General features: G+C 34.7%; 1 protein-coding gene and 1 non-coding gene across 2 annotated transcripts in view; one reads left to right on the top strand and one right to left on the bottom strand.

Moving 5' to 3' along the window:
- ADAMTSL1 (ADAMTS like 1) overlaps positions 1–23,401 on the bottom strand; it is a 503,362-nt gene that overhangs the window by 178,018 nt on the left and 301,943 nt on the right. The window contains 1 exon segment of the mRNA XM_049769401.1: positions 867–1,077. Coding sequence (XP_049625358.1) covers positions 867–1,077 — 211 coding nt within the window.
- LOC126032341 (small nucleolar RNA SNORA51) lies at positions 19,835–19,963 on the top strand. Its single transcript, XR_007503852.1, has one exon. It is a non-coding gene; the product is annotated as a small nucleolar RNA SNORA51 (small nucleolar RNA).

Raw genomic sequence — 23,401 nt, 5'->3', positions numbered from 1 at the left:
AATAGAAATGAAAGTTATTTTTTACTGTATGTTTAAACCTGGAAAATGAAAAACTTAATTCCCAAGCATTTATATTTATCACTAAATTCTTTTTCTTTCTTAACATTACCAGCAAATACTCTTATCTCATATATTTTTATACAGTGAAATACAGGCATTTTGAATTATAACTCTGATGTTAAAAAGGTTTATAGGGCAATGACTACATAATCAAAGTTTTAAGCAAGAGGGAAAAGAAAGGTCTTTGGTGATTGCTTCAGTCTCAGCACAGATGTGTGCAATATGTGTATACAGTTGTGTTCACACAACTTTGAATATTAGACATATGCAAATCTAAAGTACTATAAATTATGCTTCATGGTGGACTATTTAATCACTTTTATTACCTTTCTTTGTCATTTATCATTTAAACTTAGCTTTCAAAAATAAAAAAAGAAAGAAAGAAAGACATCCATCTGATGACAAGGAGAGTGATAGCACAAGATAAATTTTGAGTCTTAATGCTCTTGAGTTAGTAGGGACTAATTTTTAGTCTATAATAAAACAAAAAGTCATTGATAGCCCTATGTTTAGTCAGTGAGAAAGGAAGTTTCTCCTATATAACACATCAAAAATTTATTCTCAGTATGCTAATATTATAGACAGGTCATTTGAGTTACCTTTGAAAGTTATTAGATATGGTATAATTAATAGAAAGAATACAGAATTTCTAATCAAAGTATCTTAATTTTGAATAGATTGGATGAGTACTAAGAAAACAGGATGAATAACTATTGGTAGAACTTAAATATTATGAAGAGAAAACTCCCTATCCTGAGTTATGGCTGCAAATCCGACCTACAATATTAAGTATCCCTAAAACTCACCTGATGCCATTGCCCAGGGTACCAGTCTGGGGGGCAGTTGAAACGGTTACAAGCTTGCACCGTGCTGGGCTTGGGCTGGCGACATAGCTCATCAGCCAGGATTACAGTTTCATTCATCTCTCTTGAGATTAGATGGGAGCAGAAGACATCTCTTGTCTGCAGACCAACACCACATGTGAGACTGCATTGACTCCACTTTCCAATTTCCCACCTGAGAAGAAATCAGAGGGAAAGAAAATATCCTGAGCATCAGGGAACATGAACTATATCAAGTATTGCTAGGAGAGTGGGAGGTTCCAGAAATGATAAATCAGAAATTGATACTAATTCTAGAACTCATACAATTTTCCTTCCTGCTCTAGAATAATTCAGAATAAAGCATAGGTGATAAAATAGAATACTCCACTGTCACTCATAAATCACCAGAAATGGTCACAATTATGTCTATTTGGGTGGGAAATAAAAACTTTATCAGAAGGGTAGTGTTCTAGATAAAACATAGCTGAGCACATAATGACTTTGGATACTACATATTTAATACTTGATCTAGAAAGTCTTTCTGATCATCTCTATAGGCTTTAAGAAAGAATTAAAAATGTGCATATTTTTCTTTGGCTTCAAAGTGAAAGTTTGTTGGCTCTAACTTTTTTCAAATTTCCATCAGAGTACAAAAATGGCTCTGTCTTATGTATAAATATCATCACTGTCTTGAACTGAAGAATGTAACAAAAGTGAAGGGTGCTAAACTGATGAGGATTTTGAATGAAAATAAGGTAATAAAGTAAAGAGTAAAGTGCAAAGAACAGCTCATTATTTTTAAGTAGAAGTCTAACACGTATATATGAACTAATTCTTCCAAATGAACAAGCTTTGAGAGGCACATTTAGAGTGAGACACTGTTTCTTTCCCCTATGGATGTGGCCTTCAAAAAGAGAGTAGAAAACAAATTGATTAGGTCTGAGAAAGAAGTCAACTTCCCATATTTCCATAAAAGAAATGTTCTTTAATGACCAGTTTTAGAAATAATGCTTACAGTATGAGATATAGATTCAACATGTATCAGACAACAAAATTGTGACAAGTACATTCTTCAGAAGTTTAGCTGCATAGCTTTTTGCAGCCAGCCTTGAAATTGTTTACAAAATCTCTGCCCTGTTTGTTTATTTATTTATTTATTTATTTTGGTTTTTGGGTCACACCCGGCAGTGCTCAGGGGCTACTCCTGGCTCTATGCTCAAAAATCGCCCCTGGCAGGCACAGGGGACCATATGGGATGCTGAGATTAGAACCACAGTCCTTCTGAATGAAAGGCAAACAAACGCCTTACCTCCATGCTATCTCTCCGGCCCAAAATCTCTGCCCTTGATGTTTTTTTAAAATCACATCTACAGTAACTGTTACTGTTATTACTAACTCATGTTCTTTACTTAAGCTATTATCCTTGGTTTGGAAATTTGTTTTTGAAGGGTAGACTTCTTAGTAGTTTTTAGGAAGCCTGAGGGATCTAGAAATTATTCTCAGTTAAATGGGCAGTTTGTTCTATGAAGGGATCTGAGAATGCATAGATGTGCAGCCCTATAGTACCAAGGATGACTGGACTCCTCTAGTGGTGCTGGAGCTTCCAAACCATGCCCAATGATGCTAGAGAGTGGGTGTACAAGGTTAAATGAGACAATATTTGGGGGATCTTGGGGAATCCTATGATTTGTAATCAAATAAGAGTTAGGTAGTATGCATACAAACTGCTAATACTATCTTTAAGTTTTCTAATTTAGAATAGTTTTGTCTTTGACCCATAAAATTAATCCTATTTATATAATCCAAATTGAATGTGCATTTACAAGATTGTACCCATATCTCCTCCAGAGGCCTTTTTCTCATTAAAGTCTAGATTACCTCTCAAGGGTATTGATAGACTATCTGCCTTTTCAAGACAAAGGTCTAAATGTCTGGGTCAGATATTTTTTAAAATAAATCAGAGGGTTATCATGGTATCTTCTAGAAAGTAAATGTATACAACAATAATTTCCTGATAAATTAACAAAAGGAAAATACCATTATTATGGAAACTTTACATGCATTATGTTATTTAATTACACTATGAGATAGGCTCTCCTGAATATTCACCTTACAGGTGAAAGAAGTTGAATCCAAGAGGGACTAACTTGCCCAAATATCCGAACAGTGAATTTTTTACTTCTAATATATCAGGATTTCACAAGGATAGACACTGCAAATGCCATATCAATATTCACATTTTTTAAGTGAATAGAAGGGGAGAGGTTGGGTGAAACACATGCCATTTAGATTGTGATGTCTATAGTCTTATCATCTCATTTTTAGATCCCTAGTTTGGATTAATTTCAAGCTTTGAGATATCGTGAGGTCATTGTTTTTAAAGTATGTTCACACAGTTTTGCAATTCCTCTCATCCAAGATGAAATCTTGATTATGAGTTACTCAGTAACTCACATATAATTAATAAGATGAGACATAAGTGATTCTATGGGCTATAAAAAGTTAACTACTAAAAGGATATACTCAAGCCTAGCCCTCTCTTTGACAGCTCACTTTTTGAAGACAGTCATAAGGAAATTGCATACAGGGAAATTGCAGTTGTCTACCAACAGTTAACACCAATGTGAGACACCTAGCTTGAAAACAGATTCATTGAACTAGTCTAGTCTTCAGATAAATAAATGTACCCTCATGAATAACCTTATTAAGTTAGAACTACCTTTGTAGGTTGCCTCAAGTTGCCTGTTCATTAAATTGTGATTTATAAATGCTTACTTTTGAGCACTGGACTTCGAGAAACTGTGTAATGCGATAATAGATAACTGATACAAGTATAAATTGCCCTCTGTAAAATTATATATATCACCAAAAGTCACATTAAGAATATTCAATGTAGCATTATGTATAATGGTCTAGAAAGGTAAAAATTAAATATAACTAATAATTGAATGAATCAATAATGGTTGGCTTGATATTTTTACAACACTATATAAAACAACACTAATAAATTAAGTCACAAATCTCACAATATTTTTATGGAGGGAAGAAAGCTAGAAATATAAAATGTTATGCTTTGTTTTCTTTTGTATAAGTTGAAAACTCAAAACTACCTTATTTATATTTTTTACTACTTTATGGTGTTAGAAGACAGGATGATGGTTAACATGGGTGGGAAATAGAAATGTATATAACTGACTTTGTTATAATATGAATGAATCTTATGTTTACTAAGTTAAACCAGAGTAGCTGTAATTTTAAATGTTCTTACCACAATTTTAGTACATAAATTACTTTGTTTAAAGATCAGGTATTTCATTGTTTATCATAGTTTATTTCCAGGTAAGAGGGAGTTAAATTATTAAAAAAGAAAAATAATAAAGGAAAGAAAAATTAATAAAAATGTCCAGTAACAAGACGATTTGTGAAAATGATTGCATCTTGCAATGAGGTTATATTTCTCAAAGGGTTTACTAAACTCTTGTTGCTAGTTGAGATTTCTATTACTTCTTTTGTTTCTGAATATTAAGTGGCTTCAAATACATGATGGCTACTAAACTGCTGCTTTCTTACTGGGATAACATTATTAAAAATTTTGAATGGAGTTGCACTGTCCAGGAATTCCAAACACTGTTGTCACCACAGGCAACAACATATGTTGAGAATTTTCAATAGGGAATATATTCATGGAACTAAAGAGTAATAAAATTGTATGCCATTAAGAAATTCCTCCCCAAAGAAATAAGAGTTTCATGGAAATGAATATTTATTTCTCTACCCTGTTAGCACCATAATCTGAGTTTTGTAATTAAGGATAGAGTTTGTCATTGTTCATTGGTGTCAGACAACATTCTTCAAGGACCTTAAAAAGCCAATGAGATAGTTTGTAGAGACTTAGACAAGACTACAAATAGTCAAAGTCATCTTGAAAAATAAGCAATGCAGAGTTATCATGTTACCTAATTTGGAACTGTACTATAAAGCCATAGTGATCAAAACTGCCTGCTACTGGATTAAAGATAGGCTTCCTGATTGATGGATCAAAACCAAATTCCTCATATATATGGACAGTTAATTTATTTTCTATCTTTATTTAGGCACCATAATTGTCCTCCAACCTTTGAGTCTGATTCTATGTTTGTTCTGACTATTCAGATGTATTTCTTGTAGGCAGCAGAATGTTGAATTCAGCTTTTTGATCCATTTTGCCACTATGTGTCTCTTAACTAGTACATTTAGTTCATTGATGTTGAGAGAAATAATTGTCATGGGATTTAGTTTCATATTTGTGTAGGAGTTTGGTGTGTCTGTTGGTCTGTCTTGTCTTAAAGTAGACCTTTCATTTTCTTTTAAGGCAGGTTTTAAGTCTGTAAAGTTTTTGAGGTGTTGCTTATCTGTGAAGCTATGCATGCTTCCTTCAAACCTGAAAGTGAGTCTGGCTGGGTGAAGTATTCTTGACGAAGCATTTATTTCATTGACTTTTGTTACTATATCCCACCACTGCCTTCAGGCCTTGAGGGTCTCTTATGACAGATCTGCTGTAAATCTTAAGGATGTTAGGTTGAATGTAATTTATTTTTTGATCTTGCTACTTTCAGTATTTTATTTCTATCTGTGGGATTCATCATTGTGACTAAGATATGTCTTGGGGTGATTTTCTTTAAATGTCTTTGAACTGGTATTCTTCAGGTATGCAGGATTTGGTTGCATGCAATCTTTAGCTCTGGAAGTTTCTCTGCAATGATATCCTTGACTATTGATTCTTCCTGGGTTTCTGGGACTCCAGTAATTCTTATGTTGTTTTTTTTTTCCTGTTGAGTTTATCAAAGACTTTTATTCTCATCTGTTCATTTTCTTTAAGAAATTTTTCCCATTGTTTGATCATTTGCTTTAGGGCTCTTTTTCAATCTCTTCTGTTATATGGAGTTGTTATGTATTTTATTTTCCAGATCACTAATTTGGTCCTCAACTGCTATTAATCACTCCCTTAGAGAGGCTTTTCAGTCTGGTTTTCATTTCACATATGTTTTTCAGTCATGTTATTTCAGTTTGGAATGTTATGATTTCTATTTTCAAATCCTCTTGATTATTATTTGTGGTTCATTCAGTTTGCTCCATGCTTTCTTTGAGTTCTATGAACATCCTTCATATTTATTCTTTAAATTTCTTATCTGAGAAGCAAATAGGTGGTTGGCACTTTTCTGGTCATCAGAGCTGCCATCATCATTCTCTATGCTTGGTGCCAGCCTACATTGTTTCCCCATTGTCAGGTTTGTTGTGTGAAGTTTACTGCATGCTGCTGGGGATCATTGACTAGCGGATGTCTGAGGCTATGGAGGGGAGCAGCCAGATGCCTCTGGCTCCACACTTCATGAACATTTTCAGCTCACCTATGTTGATGTGGCTTCCACAGACTTTTTAAAAGAGATTCTTTTATTTCATTTAGGAAAATATTTTTAATCATTTATTTATTTATCTATTTATTTAAATTTATGGGCCACACCTGTCAGTGCTCAGGAGTTACTCCAGGCTTTGCGCTCAGAAATCACTCCTGACAGGCTCAGGGGACTATATGAGATGCGGGGATTCAAACCAGAGTTTGTCCTGTGTTGTCTTCTTGCACGGCCTTACTGCTGTGCTATAGCTCTGGCCCCTTCTGCAGACTTCTGAGAGGGGCTGGTCCCAGCACCCACAACCATATATTTTGCAGCCACGTTACAAAGCACGTTGTGGGGATTCTGGACTGTTAATTTTTTTTGTTTGTTTTTTGGGGCCACACCCGTTTGATGCTCAGGGCTTACTCCTGGCTAAGTGCTCAGAAATTGCCCCTGACTTGGGGGGACCATATGGGACGTCGGGGGATCAAACCGCAGTCGCGATCTTTCCTTGGCTAGCACTTGCAAGGCAGACACCTTACCTCTAGCGCCACCTCGACGGCCTCAGGACTGTTAATTTTTAATAAAGAAACTGCAAGCATGAAATGGAGTAAAGATAGCTTCTTCAAAAATGGGGCTGGGAGAACTGGATAACTACATGTAACAAATTAAATCTCAATCTCTATCTCACATCATACATAAAGTTAATTAAAAGTAGATCAAAGACCTTGAGATCCAATCAGAAACTATAAAGTACATTCAGGGAAACATATGCAAAAGGCTCCAAAATTTGGACCTCAAAGTTTCCAATGATATGCTACCATTAGTAAATGCAATAAAACTAAAAATAAACAAATGAGACTACATCAAATTAAAGAGCTTCGACATGGCAAAAGAAACATGGGATACAACTACAACAGCTAATTAAATGTGAAAATAGATTATCATTCAACATTTCAGATACTGGCTTATATCCAGAAAATACAAAATATTAATAAAGATCAGAACAACTAACTTAAATATCCTATCAATAAATTGGGAATAGAAATGAATAAACTTTCTCAGAAGAATACAAGTGGATTGCCAATGGGCACATGAAACAGTCCTCAGCATTACTTATCATCAGGGAAATCAAATCATAAAAGCAAAGAGATACCATCTTATACCAGTGAGAATGGAATGAATCAATAATATTAAAAATAATCTGTGCTGGTGGGAATATGATAAAAAAAAGAAACTCTGCTGATGGAATATTTTCTGATACAACCCCTACAGGAAATTGTATGGAGAGTTCTCAGTAAACCTAGAATTGAACTGTCATATGGTTCAGAAATTTCACTTTTGGGTATCTATCCTCAGGACTTTAGCAACATTAATTCCAAAGGACATATGTACACAATTATTCATTACTGTACTAAGTATAATAGCTAAGATATGTAATCAATCTAGGCATCAATGACAGATAAATATATTAAAAAGATGTGGTACATACACAATGGAATAGTTTGCAGCCATTAGAAATGATGAAATCCTGCAATTTACTACAACCTGGTTGAAACTGGAAAAGTATTCTGTTGAGTTAAGTAAGCCAGAAGAAGAAAGATTAACACAGAATTATCTCACTTATTTGTGGTATATAAAATAATTATTTTAGAGAATGTAATATAATTAATGCCTAGATCACATTTGACCCCAGAATATAGGGAGGAAAAGAGCAGAGAAGAGAAATTAAGGTGGGAAAGAAGATGAGAAAAGGATGTAATGGGGAACAGTCTATAGTTAATTTCGGGAGAATCGTATTATCTATATATCCCAAGTACAGACTTAGTAACACCAAAAACATGAGATCTAAGCTGAAACTATGGAAATGTAATGTGCCTTAAGGCAGTGGTTGAGGGAAATTGGTTAGAGGGTGGGGGATGACAGAATATGAAAGCACTGGTGATTGAAGTTGACAGTATTAGTGGGATTGGTGTTGGAATATTATATTCCTATTATTCAACTTCCAATAACATTTTAAAACACAGTTCTAATTAAATAAAAATGTTTATTTTTTTTTAAATTCAAATTCTAGGGGCATCCAGCGATAGGGCCTTTGCCTTGCATGCGCTGCCCTAGGACGGACTGCAGTTTGATCCACCAGTGTCCCATTTGGTCTCACAAGCCAGGAGCGATTTTTGAGTGGATAGTCTGGAGTAACCTCTGAGCTTCACTGAGTGTGCCCACCCCAAAAATAAAAAAAAAGAAATTAAAAAATTTAAATTCTAACCTTTCTGACACTTATAATATGAGAAAATAACAAGTAAGAGATCTATTCCAAATAATAGAAATGAGCCCATGATGCCACCTGGAATTGTGAACATACAGTTGTCATTTCACTAGGAGAACAGGATTATTTGACAACCACAAGAACATAATCAGAGTGTGGTCCCCTTAAGGACATGCATTTTTTTTGTAAAGGTTGTATCAAAGATAATGCAGACATTCAAGAACCTATAGTGACTGGCACTTCATAGTATCTAGCTTTTCGTATTTGTTTTATAAATAAAGAACGTTTGCATTCCTTTGGACAGGGCTCATTATATAAGTTGCCAAGGTTTCCCCCTCTTTCTCTTCAGAGAAGATAATAGCCCTTGTTGCTTTCAGCAACTCATTGTTCCCTAGTTAAATGCTCTCCTTTATGTCCTAAGAACCTAACCTTGCTTGTTTTTTTGTGGCAAAGAAGGGCTTCTTTATCTTCATTCAAAAGTACTAAATTCAGTTCTGTTGAGAGGTAACACACCACTGTCAAAGTTATTTTCTGAGCATTCTTCAAAGATGTGACATTTTTGTTATAATATATATCTGTATATATATTTCTTTTGACCTTTAAATTGTTTGAGCCTCGGAATGAAAACATTTTTTTTTTAATGCATAATTTTTTTTTTATTTAAACACCTTGATTACATACATGATTGTGTTTGGGTTTCAGTCATAAAAGGAACACCACCCATCACCAGTGCAACATTCCCATCACCCAAGTCCCAAATCTCCCTCCTCCCCACCCAACCCCCGCCTGTACCCTAAACAGGCTCTATATTTCCCTCATACATTCTCAATATTAGGACAGTTCAAAATGTAGTTATTTCTCTAACTAAACTCATCACTCTTTGTGGTGAGCTTCCTGAGGTGAGCTGGAACTTCCAGCTCTTTTTTCTTTTGTGTCTGAAAATTATTATTACAAGGGTGACTTTCATTTGGAATGAAAACATTTTATTCAATTTTTCAACTCAGTATATTAGGTAAATGTGTGCTAAAATTTTAACAAGATGTAACTTAATATGTTGTCAACGTAAATAAAATGCATACTTGAACTTTTGATATATTATTAACTTTTAACATATTATTCTAAAATAATTTATTTAAGTACCACTCAGAAAAAGAAGTTCTATTTCTTTCTTTTTTTTTTTTTTTTTTTTTTTTGGTTTTTGGGCCACACCCGGCCGTGCTCAGGGGTTACTCCTGGCTGTCTGCTCAGAAATAGCTCCTGGCAGGCACGGGGACCATATGGGACACCTGGATTCAAACCAACCACCTTTGGTCCTGGATAGGCTGTTTGCAAGGCAAATGCCGCTGTGCTATCTCTCCGGGCCCAAGAAGTTCTATTTCAATTGTAGAAAGTTACTTTGCTTTTTGCTACTTAAACCAACTCCTATATAATTTTTTTAACATTTAAAGTCTGTGATTTCTACTTTTCTTACTAAGATTGTTATGATAGTTGGAGAGAGAAATAGAATGCCTGTCTCAAATACAGGCAAATGTGGGGAAGGAGGGAGGAGGGCACTAGTGGTGGGAATGTTCACTGGTAAAGGAGAGTGTTCTGTGTATGACTAAAACCCAACTATAATCATGCTTGTAATCATGGTGCTTAAATAAAGATTTTATATTTAAAAAACCTGCGATTTACAAAGTTGTTTATGTACAGTTGTTTTGAGCATACAAGGAGCCCATATCAATGTCCCCTCTAGTGTGACCTTCCCTCTACCACTGTCCCCAGTTTCTCACTTACCTCCAACCATTCCCCCTTAGCATGCACAAAATAATTTATTTTATATTACTTCTTACAACAAAATGAAATGGCTAATGGAATTATCAAAAAATACTTCAGTAAAATAAAATTTGTGAAAATTGTTATGTATCACAATAGGGTTATTAAAGTCATTGTGTAAGTTTACTAAGCTAGTTTTTTGCTAGCTCAGCCATTTTTTAAGTGTTTTTGTTTATAAGGTGTTACTAGCTTCTAAGCTACTTTCCTATGAGTTGTGTGCTTCTATTGATCTATGAGTTTTGAGGACTTTGAAGGTTTTCCATGTTCATGTATCCAAGAATTCAGAAATGGGCCAAAAAGTTTTTGTGGATTTGCGTGGTTTATTTGTATTTCTCCTGAAATTAATGGAGAATCTGTGAAACTGGGCCTTTGCTTTTACATGGCAAAGATGATAGGATGTTAAGTGTGGCTGCCACGGCTTCTCTCTGGCAATATTTCTATTCTATGAAATAGTTTAAATACTCCTTACACATGTCTGTTTCTTTTAGAATGCTTCTGAGGTCAGAAAGCAAACAGCAACTCAGAATTGCAAATTGTACATCATGAGATCTAGAAAGCTCAATGAGTTATAAAGAAATTTATTTCCAACCATAATAAAGCCTAAGAACTTTTTAAGAATTTAGATTATTACTATTAGCTCTCAATTTATCTCCATCTCTCTGTTTCCAATCTATCTGCAACCTAAGATCCTAAAATGTCAGTATGCAATACAAATCTGCTTAATTGCTTTGGTTCAAAACTGTAATTGAAGGGCCAGCTGTATGTCAAGGTGGGTTAACCATGAAGAATCACACCCAGAACAATAATCACACTAGCAAACCAATGGGGGAAAATATTAGAAATCCACCAAGTTCAGTGGTCAAAAATAAAGTTGCCAAAGACATAAACAACACTAGTAAATACTCGGGCTGTGTCTTCAGTGATACAATGATGAGGATAGTCAATGAATCCAAAGAAACAATAGCAAAGGCTGTAACAAAGCACAAGAAAGTTTGAGACTGAAATGAACATAATGCTGCAACCAAAAAGAAGTGAAATGAAGAATATGATAGGTGAAATAAATGTCAACAGAAGCTCTGAATAGCAGAATAGCAGAAAGAGCAAAAGAGTCAGAAGCTCCAATATGAGGAGGAAACCATTAGCAAACAGCAGAAAAAGGAAAATAATCAGAAAAGAAATGAACAGGATCCCAGAGAATTATGGGATGAATTCAAGTGGAAATATATAAGCATCATCAGATTCTCTGAAAGAAAGGCAAATGTGATGAAGAAATAATCGTTAAAGAAAGCCTTGATAAGAGCTTCCTAGAGTTGAGGATTATAGACACTGGAACCAGAGGCCCAAAGAATCTTAGTGAAAATAGACCCAACTAGGAAACTCCAAGACACATTATACTCAAAATGACAAAACCAAAGATAGAGACAGAATATTGAGAGAAGAAAGATACAAAGAAGAAATTACAAAGAAAAGAATACCCATAATATGTACAACACATTTATCAAATGAGACTTTACAAGTCAAAAAGAATATGGATGGGTATAATACAGACTCACCAAAATGAATATCTTATAAAGAATACTCAATCCAGATAGATTATAATTCAGATTTGAAGGGACTACATAGGGCTTTACACAGGCAAAGCTTAGAGAATTTATAACCTTAAAATTAGTTTTGTAAAAAACATTTTAAAAGCTCATTTAAAGAAAAACATATTCTCAAAATGTGGCATTGAATATGGCACTCACTTATGGTGCATATAGTGTCTTCTACAGAGTAAAAAAAGTTAAAAATGCATAGCAATCAACCACAAATTGACTCACTGGTTTATTTTTTGATAATCTTGGCATTTTGAATTTTATTAAATTATTTTTAATAATAAAGAATAATTAAAGTAATAGCAATAATAATAGCTAATTATTAAGTAATATGAAGTAAGCATGTTATATGACTTTTGAGGGGGAAGGCTGGGAGATGGGAGTGAATTTGGGGATACTGATGAAAGAAAGGGGATTTCAGTGGTGGTATTGGTGTTGGAATATTGTATTTCTTAAACTGTATTATAAACAAATGTGTAAATCATAAAAAAAGAAATTTCCAGAAAGGTATGTCTCAAGGATGGACCCTGGATGTGGCCTGATTTGAATAATTAAAAATTTATGATAAGATACAGAAGAGAAAAAAAAAAGATACAGAAGAGAATTATCTCAAGAGAATCCTACTTTAAACTCAATTTTATTTATTTTTATTAATAAATTTATTTAAAGAAAATGTATCACACAGTTGATAAAACTGATAATACATTTGTTTCAGGATGACAAAAAGTGAAGAAATTAGCAAGTCTAAGAAAAAGGAATTGGAAAAAGAGGAGAGTTCATTAGCAGCAGTTATATTTGTGAAAATTGTTATATCACCAATACCGTTGTTAATACACTAGCAGAACGCTTAAAATACTCTTTTTTTTTTTAAGATAGGAGATACACTAAAAAAAAGATATATGTTTGTGGCAGTTGTTTTTGTTTGCATAGGCACAGGGGTGTGTTCTTTATATGATTGAAACTCAACAACAACCATGTTTATAATCAAATTGTATAAAAAAGATGTTAATAAAAAAGAAATATCTCAATTTTTCTTTCTTTTGTGAATTTATTTGTTTTATATTTTACTTCAATTTAGTTTATTAATTCTCTTAGATGAGCTAAGTGTAAGTGTCCCAATTTGGATTTTATTATACTTGATTTCTATTTGGTAGGGAAATTGCTATCTTTTGTTTGTATGTAGGACTAAACACTCCTGGAAAAATAAATTGGTGTTCACTACTAAAAAAACAGAAGAAATAGGAAGGAAAAATCTTTGGCCTAAAAACCGGAGACCTTACCCCTGAAGTGTTTTGGCATAAGAGCATCTCCAGGCTCCAGGCATACTATGTTGTCCAACTCCCTAGCCATTCTCTGTGGTCCCAGAAACAGCTCTTCACCATCACAGTTGTTGCTGTCAGGTTTCTGTATAAACTCAATTTTAAAATGCTTATCTCCATACCTCTTCGTTAGAAAGATATAAAAGAGGAATTTTTTATTTTACAAGTCTTTGGAATTCTCTCTTAATTTAGCAAAATTCTCTGCTTTTTTGATTTCTTTCATTCTTAATAAAACCTTTACTGAATTTAGTCATTCAATCTCCACTCCCTTGCTTTTAATTTTCTCTGCTTGAGAAAAAACAATGAGGACCTGCATGCTCCTTGTCATCATTTTTGGTATTGAATGAACCCCAAACATTACATGGTCTGGTTCTGCTGCTATACAGTAATGCTGGGTTCTGAGCAGCATGGTATTATAAGGCTGAGCATTGAAACTATCAAGTCTACACTATTGGTTGGTCCCTGGGACTACAGCAACATGGGTTGCAAACTCCTCTGCTCAAATCAGATCCTAATCATAGATCTTTTCTTATTTTCTGATATCTTCTTTGCAATGTAGAGCTAGACTTTTCTCTCTGCAGCCCACCACATTTCTATCTCTTTGACTTTATACGCTTTGGGGTCACCCTCATTATTCTATAGCTGTCTACTTAGATGTTTCTATTATTATCCAGTGAGCTTTAGAATGGCAACAATGACTCCTGACATACTCATTTTAATATCTCTAGCACCTACTACAGTGCTGGACACATTACAGACGTGTGGCACTTGGCATTATGTAGAAGATAAAAATCATACTTTAGAACTAGATTACCTATGAATAAACTATGCACTCTCAGTGTTTCTGAACCTTGGTTAAGTGAGCATTTGACTCATATTTAAAATGGAAAGAATAGCAATTCCCAATTCACAGGGTTATTGAGAGGTTTAAGTGAGAATTTCTATGAAAGGGATTAAGCATTGTGCCTGGTGCAGATTAAGGGCTCCATCAGCATTACTTAATTGAATGGTTATAACTAAATTCTCAGTAAATATTTGTTGAATGCATGTATGATTACTTCAAAGGTAAGGATTAAGTGAGTCTAATGAAAATTGTCCAGAGTGACTCAGAGAGAGCCACTGTAGTTGTAGAGATCAAGAGACAGGGCATTTGTGACATGCCCACACTCTTTTCAGGTAAGCATTTACTGCTAAGCACTTAACTAGATAAAGAAGTAAGGAATGTCCTTGCTACCTTCAATATGTTTTCAAAAAAGATGGGAGAACTGACAAATGGGCAGAAGACACAGCTAATGATGTTAAGTAATTGTTGCAATAAGATGACTGTGAAAAAAAGCTGGCTAAATGAATATTCCACAATGTTAGAAAAAAGGCAGTGTGGAGGAACAGAAACATTTTTATTCCTAATATTGCTATTAACACAGTCATCTAAGCCAACTTGCTTAGTCCTCCTAATTTTGATGAAAGTGGGCATTCCATTCCCACATAAGCAAACTGAAGCCTGGAGTGAGTGATTTTTCCCTCTAAACAAGGAAGAAAATTTCTTACTCTTTCTACCTTGTTAAATCTCAGAGAGCATAGAAAACTTAGAAATGAGGCCACAAAAAAAAAAAAAAGAAAGAAAGAGAAAGAAAGAAAGAAAGAAAGAAAGAAAGAAAGAAAGAAAGAAAGAAAGAAAGAAAGAAAGAAAGAAAGAAAGAAAGAAAGAAAGAAAGAAAGAAAGAAAGAAAGAAAGAAAGAAAGAAAGAAAATGAGGCCGGAGTGGTAGTGCAAGAGGTAGGGCATCTGCCTTGCATGCACTAACCTAGGATGGAATGTGGTTCGATCTCCTGGCATCCCATATGGTCCCCCAAGCCAGGAGCGATTTCTGAGTGCTTAGCTAGGAGTAACCCCTGAGTGTCATAGGGTGCGGTCCAACACCACCCCCAAAAATAGAGAACTTAGAAATGATTAAAATGGTAGTTATATAAAGAATATTCAGTTGTGTTTCTCTATTAAATCATTGGGTTTTAGAAAAGTCTTGCAGAGGCCTAGAAAAAAACAGTCAAAGGGAAAATAAATGATGAAGTTGCATGGGTGATATACATTCCTTGCATGTAGCTGACCCTGGGCTCTTCCCAGAATGACCACTGAAGCACAGAATTCCTGAGCACCACCAAGTATGGGAATCCCTTGACCCAACATGGACATATTAAATAATAGTAAACATATGTTTTCCATGGCTCAGAATACAGGAATTATGTCAAGTTTCTATTGGGTTTACCTGTGAAATATTCATTCCCAATAAAGAGTAGTATGAACAGGATGGCCATATGAATCTTCCAGTCAAGCTGGTTTGCCTTCCATTTAATGATTTTTTAAAAACTAATATATTTATTTAAGCATCATGATTACAAACATATTTATATATGGGTTTCAGTTATAAAAAATGAACAACCCCCTTCACCAGTGCAGAATTCCCATCATTAAATCATTTAATGATATTTCTTAAATCAAGGTAAACAATTTTGCAAGTTATTCTTTTCTTGTTTGTCTTAATTGTTTTGGTCAAATTAATAAATATCTCTGGAGGTAAGAAGGTATTTCTATTTACCATCTCATGTCAAGTTTGCTATATACTTTGAAATCTATGTCCTAACAGAGCATGTCAAACAGAAGAAGAATGATACTAAAACAAGGTCCATATGCTCAGAGTATCATCAGACTTTTTTCACTTCTCTACTACCCCAACATTCCATTGACATAACACTGTCCAAGAAATACTCATATCCCTATTTACCTGGATGCAGCTTGAGTTAATTAAAGTATATAAATTCAAATTCCCTTTCTCCAACCACCCTGTCTTCTAAATTCTTCTCAATCTTTTTCCTTTCTTTCCTTTCATCTTCCCTTCCCTTTCCTATCCTTTCTTTTTTATTTATTTTCTTTTCTTATTTTTTGTAAGAAGGGCAGGATTAAGAATATAGCACAGTGATTAAGCTGCTCGTTTTGCACATGGCCGTCTCAGTTGAATGCTTGAAACTACATATGACCCTCTGCACTTTCAGGAGTGATCCCTGAGCATAGAGCTAGGAGTAAGCTCTCAGCACTGTAGACAATAAGAGAAATTACTTAAGTGATCAGTATTAGTACATGTTTTTCTCTTTTTCTGTTTCCCATGCCATCTTCTGAATTTTATTCCATTTTTCCTTCTATTTTACCTCAACTGATTGGCATTCTCATACTACAGCTCTTCCACCAAGTGAACTCCCCTATATTTTGAGAATTACTTTTCAAATAGAGTGAGGTTCTTTCAGGTTTAATTTTTTATTGACTTCACAACACACCATTTACATTTTTCATATTTCAATTTTTTCTGCCTGTCTCTCACTCCATGTTCCAACCTCAAGTTCTAATCAAAAGCTTTTCTTCTGTGAAGGGTTTCCCTCATTTCTCTACCCTTCTTAACTGGATTTTTTCTGCAGTCTTTGAGAGCTTATTAGTGTTTACTAGTTTTTATATTCTATACACTATTTCACAGAAACTATTCTAAGCCATGGCTACATAAAGTTTCTAACCAGAAATATATCCACACAATTAAAAGTTTTTCTCTAAGAAGGCCAGAGTGATAGCCCAGTGGTAGGGTATTTGTCTTGCACACAGCCGACCTGGGATGGACCCTTGTTCAATCCCCAGTATCCCATATGGTCCCCTGAGCCTGCCAGGAGTGATTTCTGAGCACAGAGCCAGGAATAACCCAAGTGCCACCAGCTGTGGCCCCACACCCCCTCAAAGGTTTTTCTTTAGTTATTATCCCAAGTAGAATAGATGACTTTATTATTGGGAATCAAATATTTTTGGGGTTAAAGTGAACATTTGGCATTCACCAGATCTGACAAAAATCTCTCTATTGATTTACAGGTGGTATTCCTCACTAGAACTCTATGAGTTGAAGTACTAGATTTGAATTATATGTTCCTTCAGAGATGCTTATGGCCTACCTCCCAGTATCTCAAAATGTAACCTTATTTGGAAGTAGAGTCTTTATGAGGAATTGCATTAAAATGAAGTAATTAGGATATATCCTAATCCAATGTGACTGGTATCCTTTTAAAAGAGGACACTAAGACTCAGAGACAGAGTGTAAATAATCTTGTGGGAATGGAGGACTATGAAAGCATCACTGTGAGCCAGTGAACACCAAAGATTTTTGGAAACTTGCCTGAAGCTGGGAGGACACAAGAAAGGATTGATCATTTCACTACAAGTTTCAGAAGGACACTGGTCCTGCCAACACTTTTATTTCATGCTTCTACTCTCACAAGCTGTGGGATAAGAAGTTTCTGTTGTTGTAAGCCACCCAGTTTGAAGCACCAGTAAATAAATATACTCCCTTAGGTTAGTTTTCAAGCAGTTCCTAATCTACTCATTTATTTTGTAAGCATATATTTTTTGGACATTTGTATTAACTAGTTTTTTCTGGAAGAAAAATCTAGGAAGATTATTAATGTCAGATGCATAGATTTAATTTTATTATCTCCTGCAATATTCTCCTCCCTTCTTTCTCTTGTGTTTTTGCAGTTTTTAATTTTACTATTTTCCACTTACTTTGTATATGTACCTACAAACTTGAATTTGTCTATTAAATACCTAATTTTTGGAGGGCACACCCACCAGTGCTCAAAGATTACTAGTTGCTCTACATACAGGGATCACTCCTGGTGGTGCTCTGGGGACCACAGGGAATACTGGGGATTGAACCTTGGTTGGCTGCATGCAAGGCAAACACCCTACTGGCTCTATTGCTTTGACTCTGATTTTGAGGACATTTAGAGACAACTAAAAGACCAGTAATGAGAATTATTCATTTAATTACACATTTGGTTCTTGTTCATTGAGAATCTTTGTGCCTACTCTCTTTGTGAAGGGGAAGAAAAGCCCTTGAAACAGATATAGAACCAATTCTTATGAGGGCCAAAGCTTAATCAATGAAACAAGGCACAAGATGCCCAAGAAGTACATAAATAAGAGGGGGAGTCAGGAAAGAATACGGATCAGAAGGTTTCCTGAGGATGTAACATCTTGGTGAGTTTTGAAGAGTAAGAAATATTCTGGCTAGACATAGAGAGTATCCTGCTGATTTACATGAGTCATAAAGGGACAGGTATCCAATGATAGAACCAACCATAATATAAGAATAATACCCAAAGACAACAGAAATGATGGGTAAGAGATACAGTTAAAACACAGGAGGAGCCACTCTAGCCATAATAGATGGAAATGATTACTCTGGACAACAACTTATAATTGAACAGAAATAAAGTGATATACTGATATCACTTCATTAACATATTGCAAACCACAATGCCTAAAAGGAAAACAAGAGAGTTATGTGTCTGCCATAGAGGGTAGGCAGGAAATGTGTGTGTGTGTGTGTGTGTGTGTGTGTGTGTGTGTGTGTTTTAACAGGAAGGTAACTGGGGAAATTGGTGGCAGGAAATGAACTGTGCTGAAGGGATGAGTGTTGGAACATTGCATGACCGAAGCTCCATGAGCAACAACTTTTAACTGTAAAAACAAGAATTCTGAAAGACAAAGCAGAATGCCTTTGAGAAACTCATTCATTACTCTGTTTCACATTAGAAAGAAGATAACATAAAAATCTTAAGGCTTGGGAAGTTATAGTTTTTCTTTTTGCTTTTATTAACATAAATGTGGTTGGTTACAGAAGCCTGGGAAAGAAGTACTTTGGGCCACAGACCCAATGACAATAGTAACTCAAGTTTCCCACACTACAAACTCAGAGTCCTTAGATGAGAAATTCGTGCCATTTCAGGTGAGGGATGAACAGATCATATGCTCCTTTGTTTGTTTATTTCAAGGGGTACTAGTCCTTGTGAAAAATTCAACATATACATTCAACAGAAAGACACATAGTGCTTCACAAAGGCCCTTCATATTCTTTAATCTGACCACGAACTTGATTTGAACTTGGATTTGCAGAAGAAAATTTGTTTCTTTGGAGAAATGTCGCTGTCTTACTCTCTGGTTTGATTATATGAGGAACCAGGAGAGGAAGACATAGAAAGTAATCAATTCCATTAGTGCTGGGTTGGATGGGTACACATGCTCACATACACGTGCATGCACATACATATAAACACATACCCTCTACAGGCAGCACCTGCTCTTTATAGACTAGGAGTGTTTCTCATCACACAGATGTTCCATCCTCTAAGCGGAGAGCAACAATCTGTGAACTGTTAGTCTTGGAGAGAGTTTACTTGAAGGTAAGAGTGAGATATTTTACAAATGTTTTCATACTTGGCCCCACAGAACTCACATACTGTTACTTTTCAAGAAATGCTTGAAGATCTTTGACCCCAAAGTAAAGGGAGGAGAAGGAAAGAAACAGAGTGGAGGGTGAGAAAGATAGACATGAAATACTAGGTTTATGGAAGAGGGGTCAAGGAGATTCAAGAACATTGGTGGTATTAAGGAAGGACCTAGCTAAATATCAAAACCATAGAGTCAAAAATACTGATGTCAAATTTTAACAACCAATATTAAAAGGATGCCTGGCAAAAAGAAAAGATAAGGCCTCCCAATTTTTACCACAGGCTGTGTTCTTTACACTGTATAGAAAGAGGAGGTACAGTAAATGCACCCCATAAACACCTCAACACAGGCCCTTTGCCTGGTCTGTATTGTGAATTGGGGGACAAAAAAATAAAAAAATAAAAAATAAAAGGATGCCTGTCAAAATGGCAGGCTGGGAGTGGGAGCTATTGAAAGGAACTTGGGGATATTGATGAAGGAAAGCTGACACTGGTTATAGGATTGGTGTTGGAATATTGTATGCCTAAAACTCAACTAAGAATAACTTTGCAAATCAATATTTGATAACATTTTTTAAAAAAGAATGTATATTTTAATTTTTGATATATTATTATCTCATGTTGTTAAGAGAGATTCAGTATAGTACCTGATAAATTCAAACTCTTAATTAAGATTTATATTGACTTATTAAATCTCTTTTTTTGCTGACTACTTGTAATCCTCATTTACTGCAAAACCTTTATCTCTGGAACACCATTTTTAAATGTACTGATAAGTTTCCCCAAATCCTTGGGTTATGCTTTTTCTAGTGTGAACACATCATAAAAGAATTACTTTGACCCAGATATTTCCAAGAATAGGGTTAAAACTGACTTCAATTTGATTTTCATGTCCTTAGGCAAGTTGTCTACTTTAAATGTCAACTTCCTTATCTGAAAATGAGACAGCTATAATGTAAACCTATCCTGAAGACACTGAGAATTCATTTTTAGAGCACCTCAATAAAACTAGTATTGTTATATTTTTGTTTTTCTGTGCACAAAACACTACACTGTAGTCTATTATATAGTCTATATATAATATAGATAGCTAAATTAAATGTAATACAGAGAAATGAAGTGAGGACACACTATTTAGAAAGGGGGACTAAAATATTGCTTAATGAAAGATATTGTTTATATATTTTATTTAAAGCAATGTATGTGAAGCTAATAAAGTACAGGTATGTATGGGCACTTTACATGTCCTCTGGCAACCAATATCTATGATACTATTATTCTACCATTTTTTATCTGGGTTAACTAAATAAAATATTTATACAAATAGTAAGATGTCTGAAGTGAGATCCTAACTGTTCTGCCAAAAGAGTACTAGTTGTGTTTTACCCGATCTTTTGTATCCTACACAGATGTTGATAGTAACATACTTCAAAGCAGCCAAAACACCCACCCACCATCATTATTACTATTGTTGCTGCTGTTATAAAATTATTTCTCAAGAATGAGAGAGGACAATAAAAGAATGAGAGGGGTCTTTGGGGCTTCTTTTATTGTCTACTTGAAATTCTTGTATTCTCTGTTATCACTCTTCTCAAATTAGAAGAATATCTTTGGAATTACATTTTGCTTACTTCTTATTAGACCTATAGAATTAACAGTTTAACTGCATGGAGTCTAATCCTCTCCAGACCACAAAGAACTTTTGAGCTGCTTGTGATGCTCAAAGCACAGAAAACATTTTACCAGTAATAAAAAAAAAAGAAAATGGCTACATAATAATCAAATTCAGAGTAAGAATATTAGAATCCAGATAACTTCCAAAACTACTTAAGGTCAGTTCCTAATTCTTGACTATCATTCACTTATAATAAAATACTAAAAAAATGCCCATGCTCTATATTCTTTCCTTATCCTTTTCATTTTAGTCACTCCCCTTATGTTTACTCTTCATTTTTCAATAATAAAAATATTTTTCTTACCAATAAATAATTAGATAAGAATTTCTTATATTTTCTTGGCTATACAAAAATAACTTATTTCTGTAATGTCAATAAGGTATATAAAAATTTCTTCTTATGCCCACTTTTGACTATTTTGGTTTTTATTATTTGTATGACTCCAACTTTTACATTGTTTATTATTAATAACCAGAAACTCATAAAACATTTAAACTTATTAATATGTAAAGAACCCCTGTGAGGTACATAATAGTCCATCCTTATGCTATAGATAAGAATTAAGATTAGAGAGGGGTTCATTAAATGCTCAAGGATACAGTCAATAAGAGGCAGAGTTGGGATTTGAACTCTGGAAGTCTGGTTTTAGATCCTACATTTCTATTCACTATATGAATTTTAATCTACATTTTTTATTTTAACCATGAACATCAACTTGAGACATGTTCCCTTACAGTATTTTAGTTTTAGCTCTGCTCATAATGATTACTTTGCCATATAATATATTGGTGCTCTCTTAGTTCACAGATGAAATAAGGGGATTGGACCAAGTTATATTCTAGGATTCTAGAACCTCTACCACAGAGAGATGCTTTTGTCAAAGTTGAAGTCTTATGATATTTTGGCATTGGCAATACTATTTGTGCTAATAGACCCAAGTGAAAAGTGATGAGAATTCAATTCCCACCAGATTCTAATGTGACTGTGATCTCTCAATGCACATAAATGAAAGACTCCATTTTCTACTAGATAATTGGTTGGCAAAAGTAGTACCCATAACAAATATGGCCTCCAGTATAATATGAGAACTATAGGATCATTATGAAGTGTCTTGATTTATCATCATCTGCAACAGCTGTGGAATGAGGCTTTGGAGTAAGAAATCCACTCTATTTAATTTAATTTAATTTAATTTATTTTTGATTTTGGGACCATACCCGGTCATGCTAAGGGGTTACTCCTGGCTTTGTGCTCAGAAATCACTCCTGGCAGGCTTGGGGGACCATATGGAATGCGGAGATTGAACCCAGATTCTTGCCACGTGCAAAGAGACACCCTACAACTGTGATCTCTTTTGTTTCATTTTAAAATAGTTGGTCAGGTAAAGTAATTTGTTTGTGAGCAAGTGGGTACACTTGATGTTAAATCGATCTATCAATTTTAGAAAGTAGTTTACTCACAGAAGATGCTTGAGGATTCCTAAAACGTATTGAGTCGCAAATGATGATAGAAATGGCCTAATTGTTGGGAAAGCCTTACATTTAAAGTTTGTGTATACTCACAGATACTTATACTGATACTTTACTTATACTCAAAGATAAACAAAAGAGAACTTTAGATATTTGAGAATTAAAGCAGAGCAAGATTTTGTAATTAATGATGTGAGACTGCAACACATTTTCCTTTTATGACAAGAGAAAAAATGTGATTGGTGTGCCCGTTTTCTTTACCAACCCCCCCCCCCCCCACAATTCTAGCAAGATCTTGTATGGTGAAAATGAGTGAACTTCTTGACAATCTTGTTCTGCAGAACTATTTCCCTGGAGGAGCTAAGTATGCAAGTCTATACCGGAAAACAAAATTTTTTTCTCTAAGATCAAGGGATGGTCAACCCAACCCATGTGGTTTCACTTCACTTTACTGTGGGTCAGTTATATTATCAACTTCTATTAAATCAAAGAAAGTACATGACAGGGCCCATTTTTACAGAAGGTGTTTCTAGGTGTGCCTATAATATACCTGCAGATGGCCTGTGATACTGCTTAGAAGATAAAAGAGAGATGAGATAAATAGAAGCTTTCCTGATGTTCCAAATGTCATCTTACTGTCTCCCCTCCCCTGTTTCAAATTGCTTATCATCAGTGCCAAAAA

This window comes from Suncus etruscus, chromosome 1, assembly GCF_024139225.1.
Source record: "Suncus etruscus isolate mSunEtr1 chromosome 1, mSunEtr1.pri.cur, whole genome shotgun sequence".
NCBI lineage: Eukaryota > Metazoa > Chordata > Mammalia > Eulipotyphla > Soricidae > Suncus > Suncus etruscus.
Note: the sequence above shows the minus strand (reverse complement) of the source record. Positions and strands in the feature narration are given on the sequence as shown.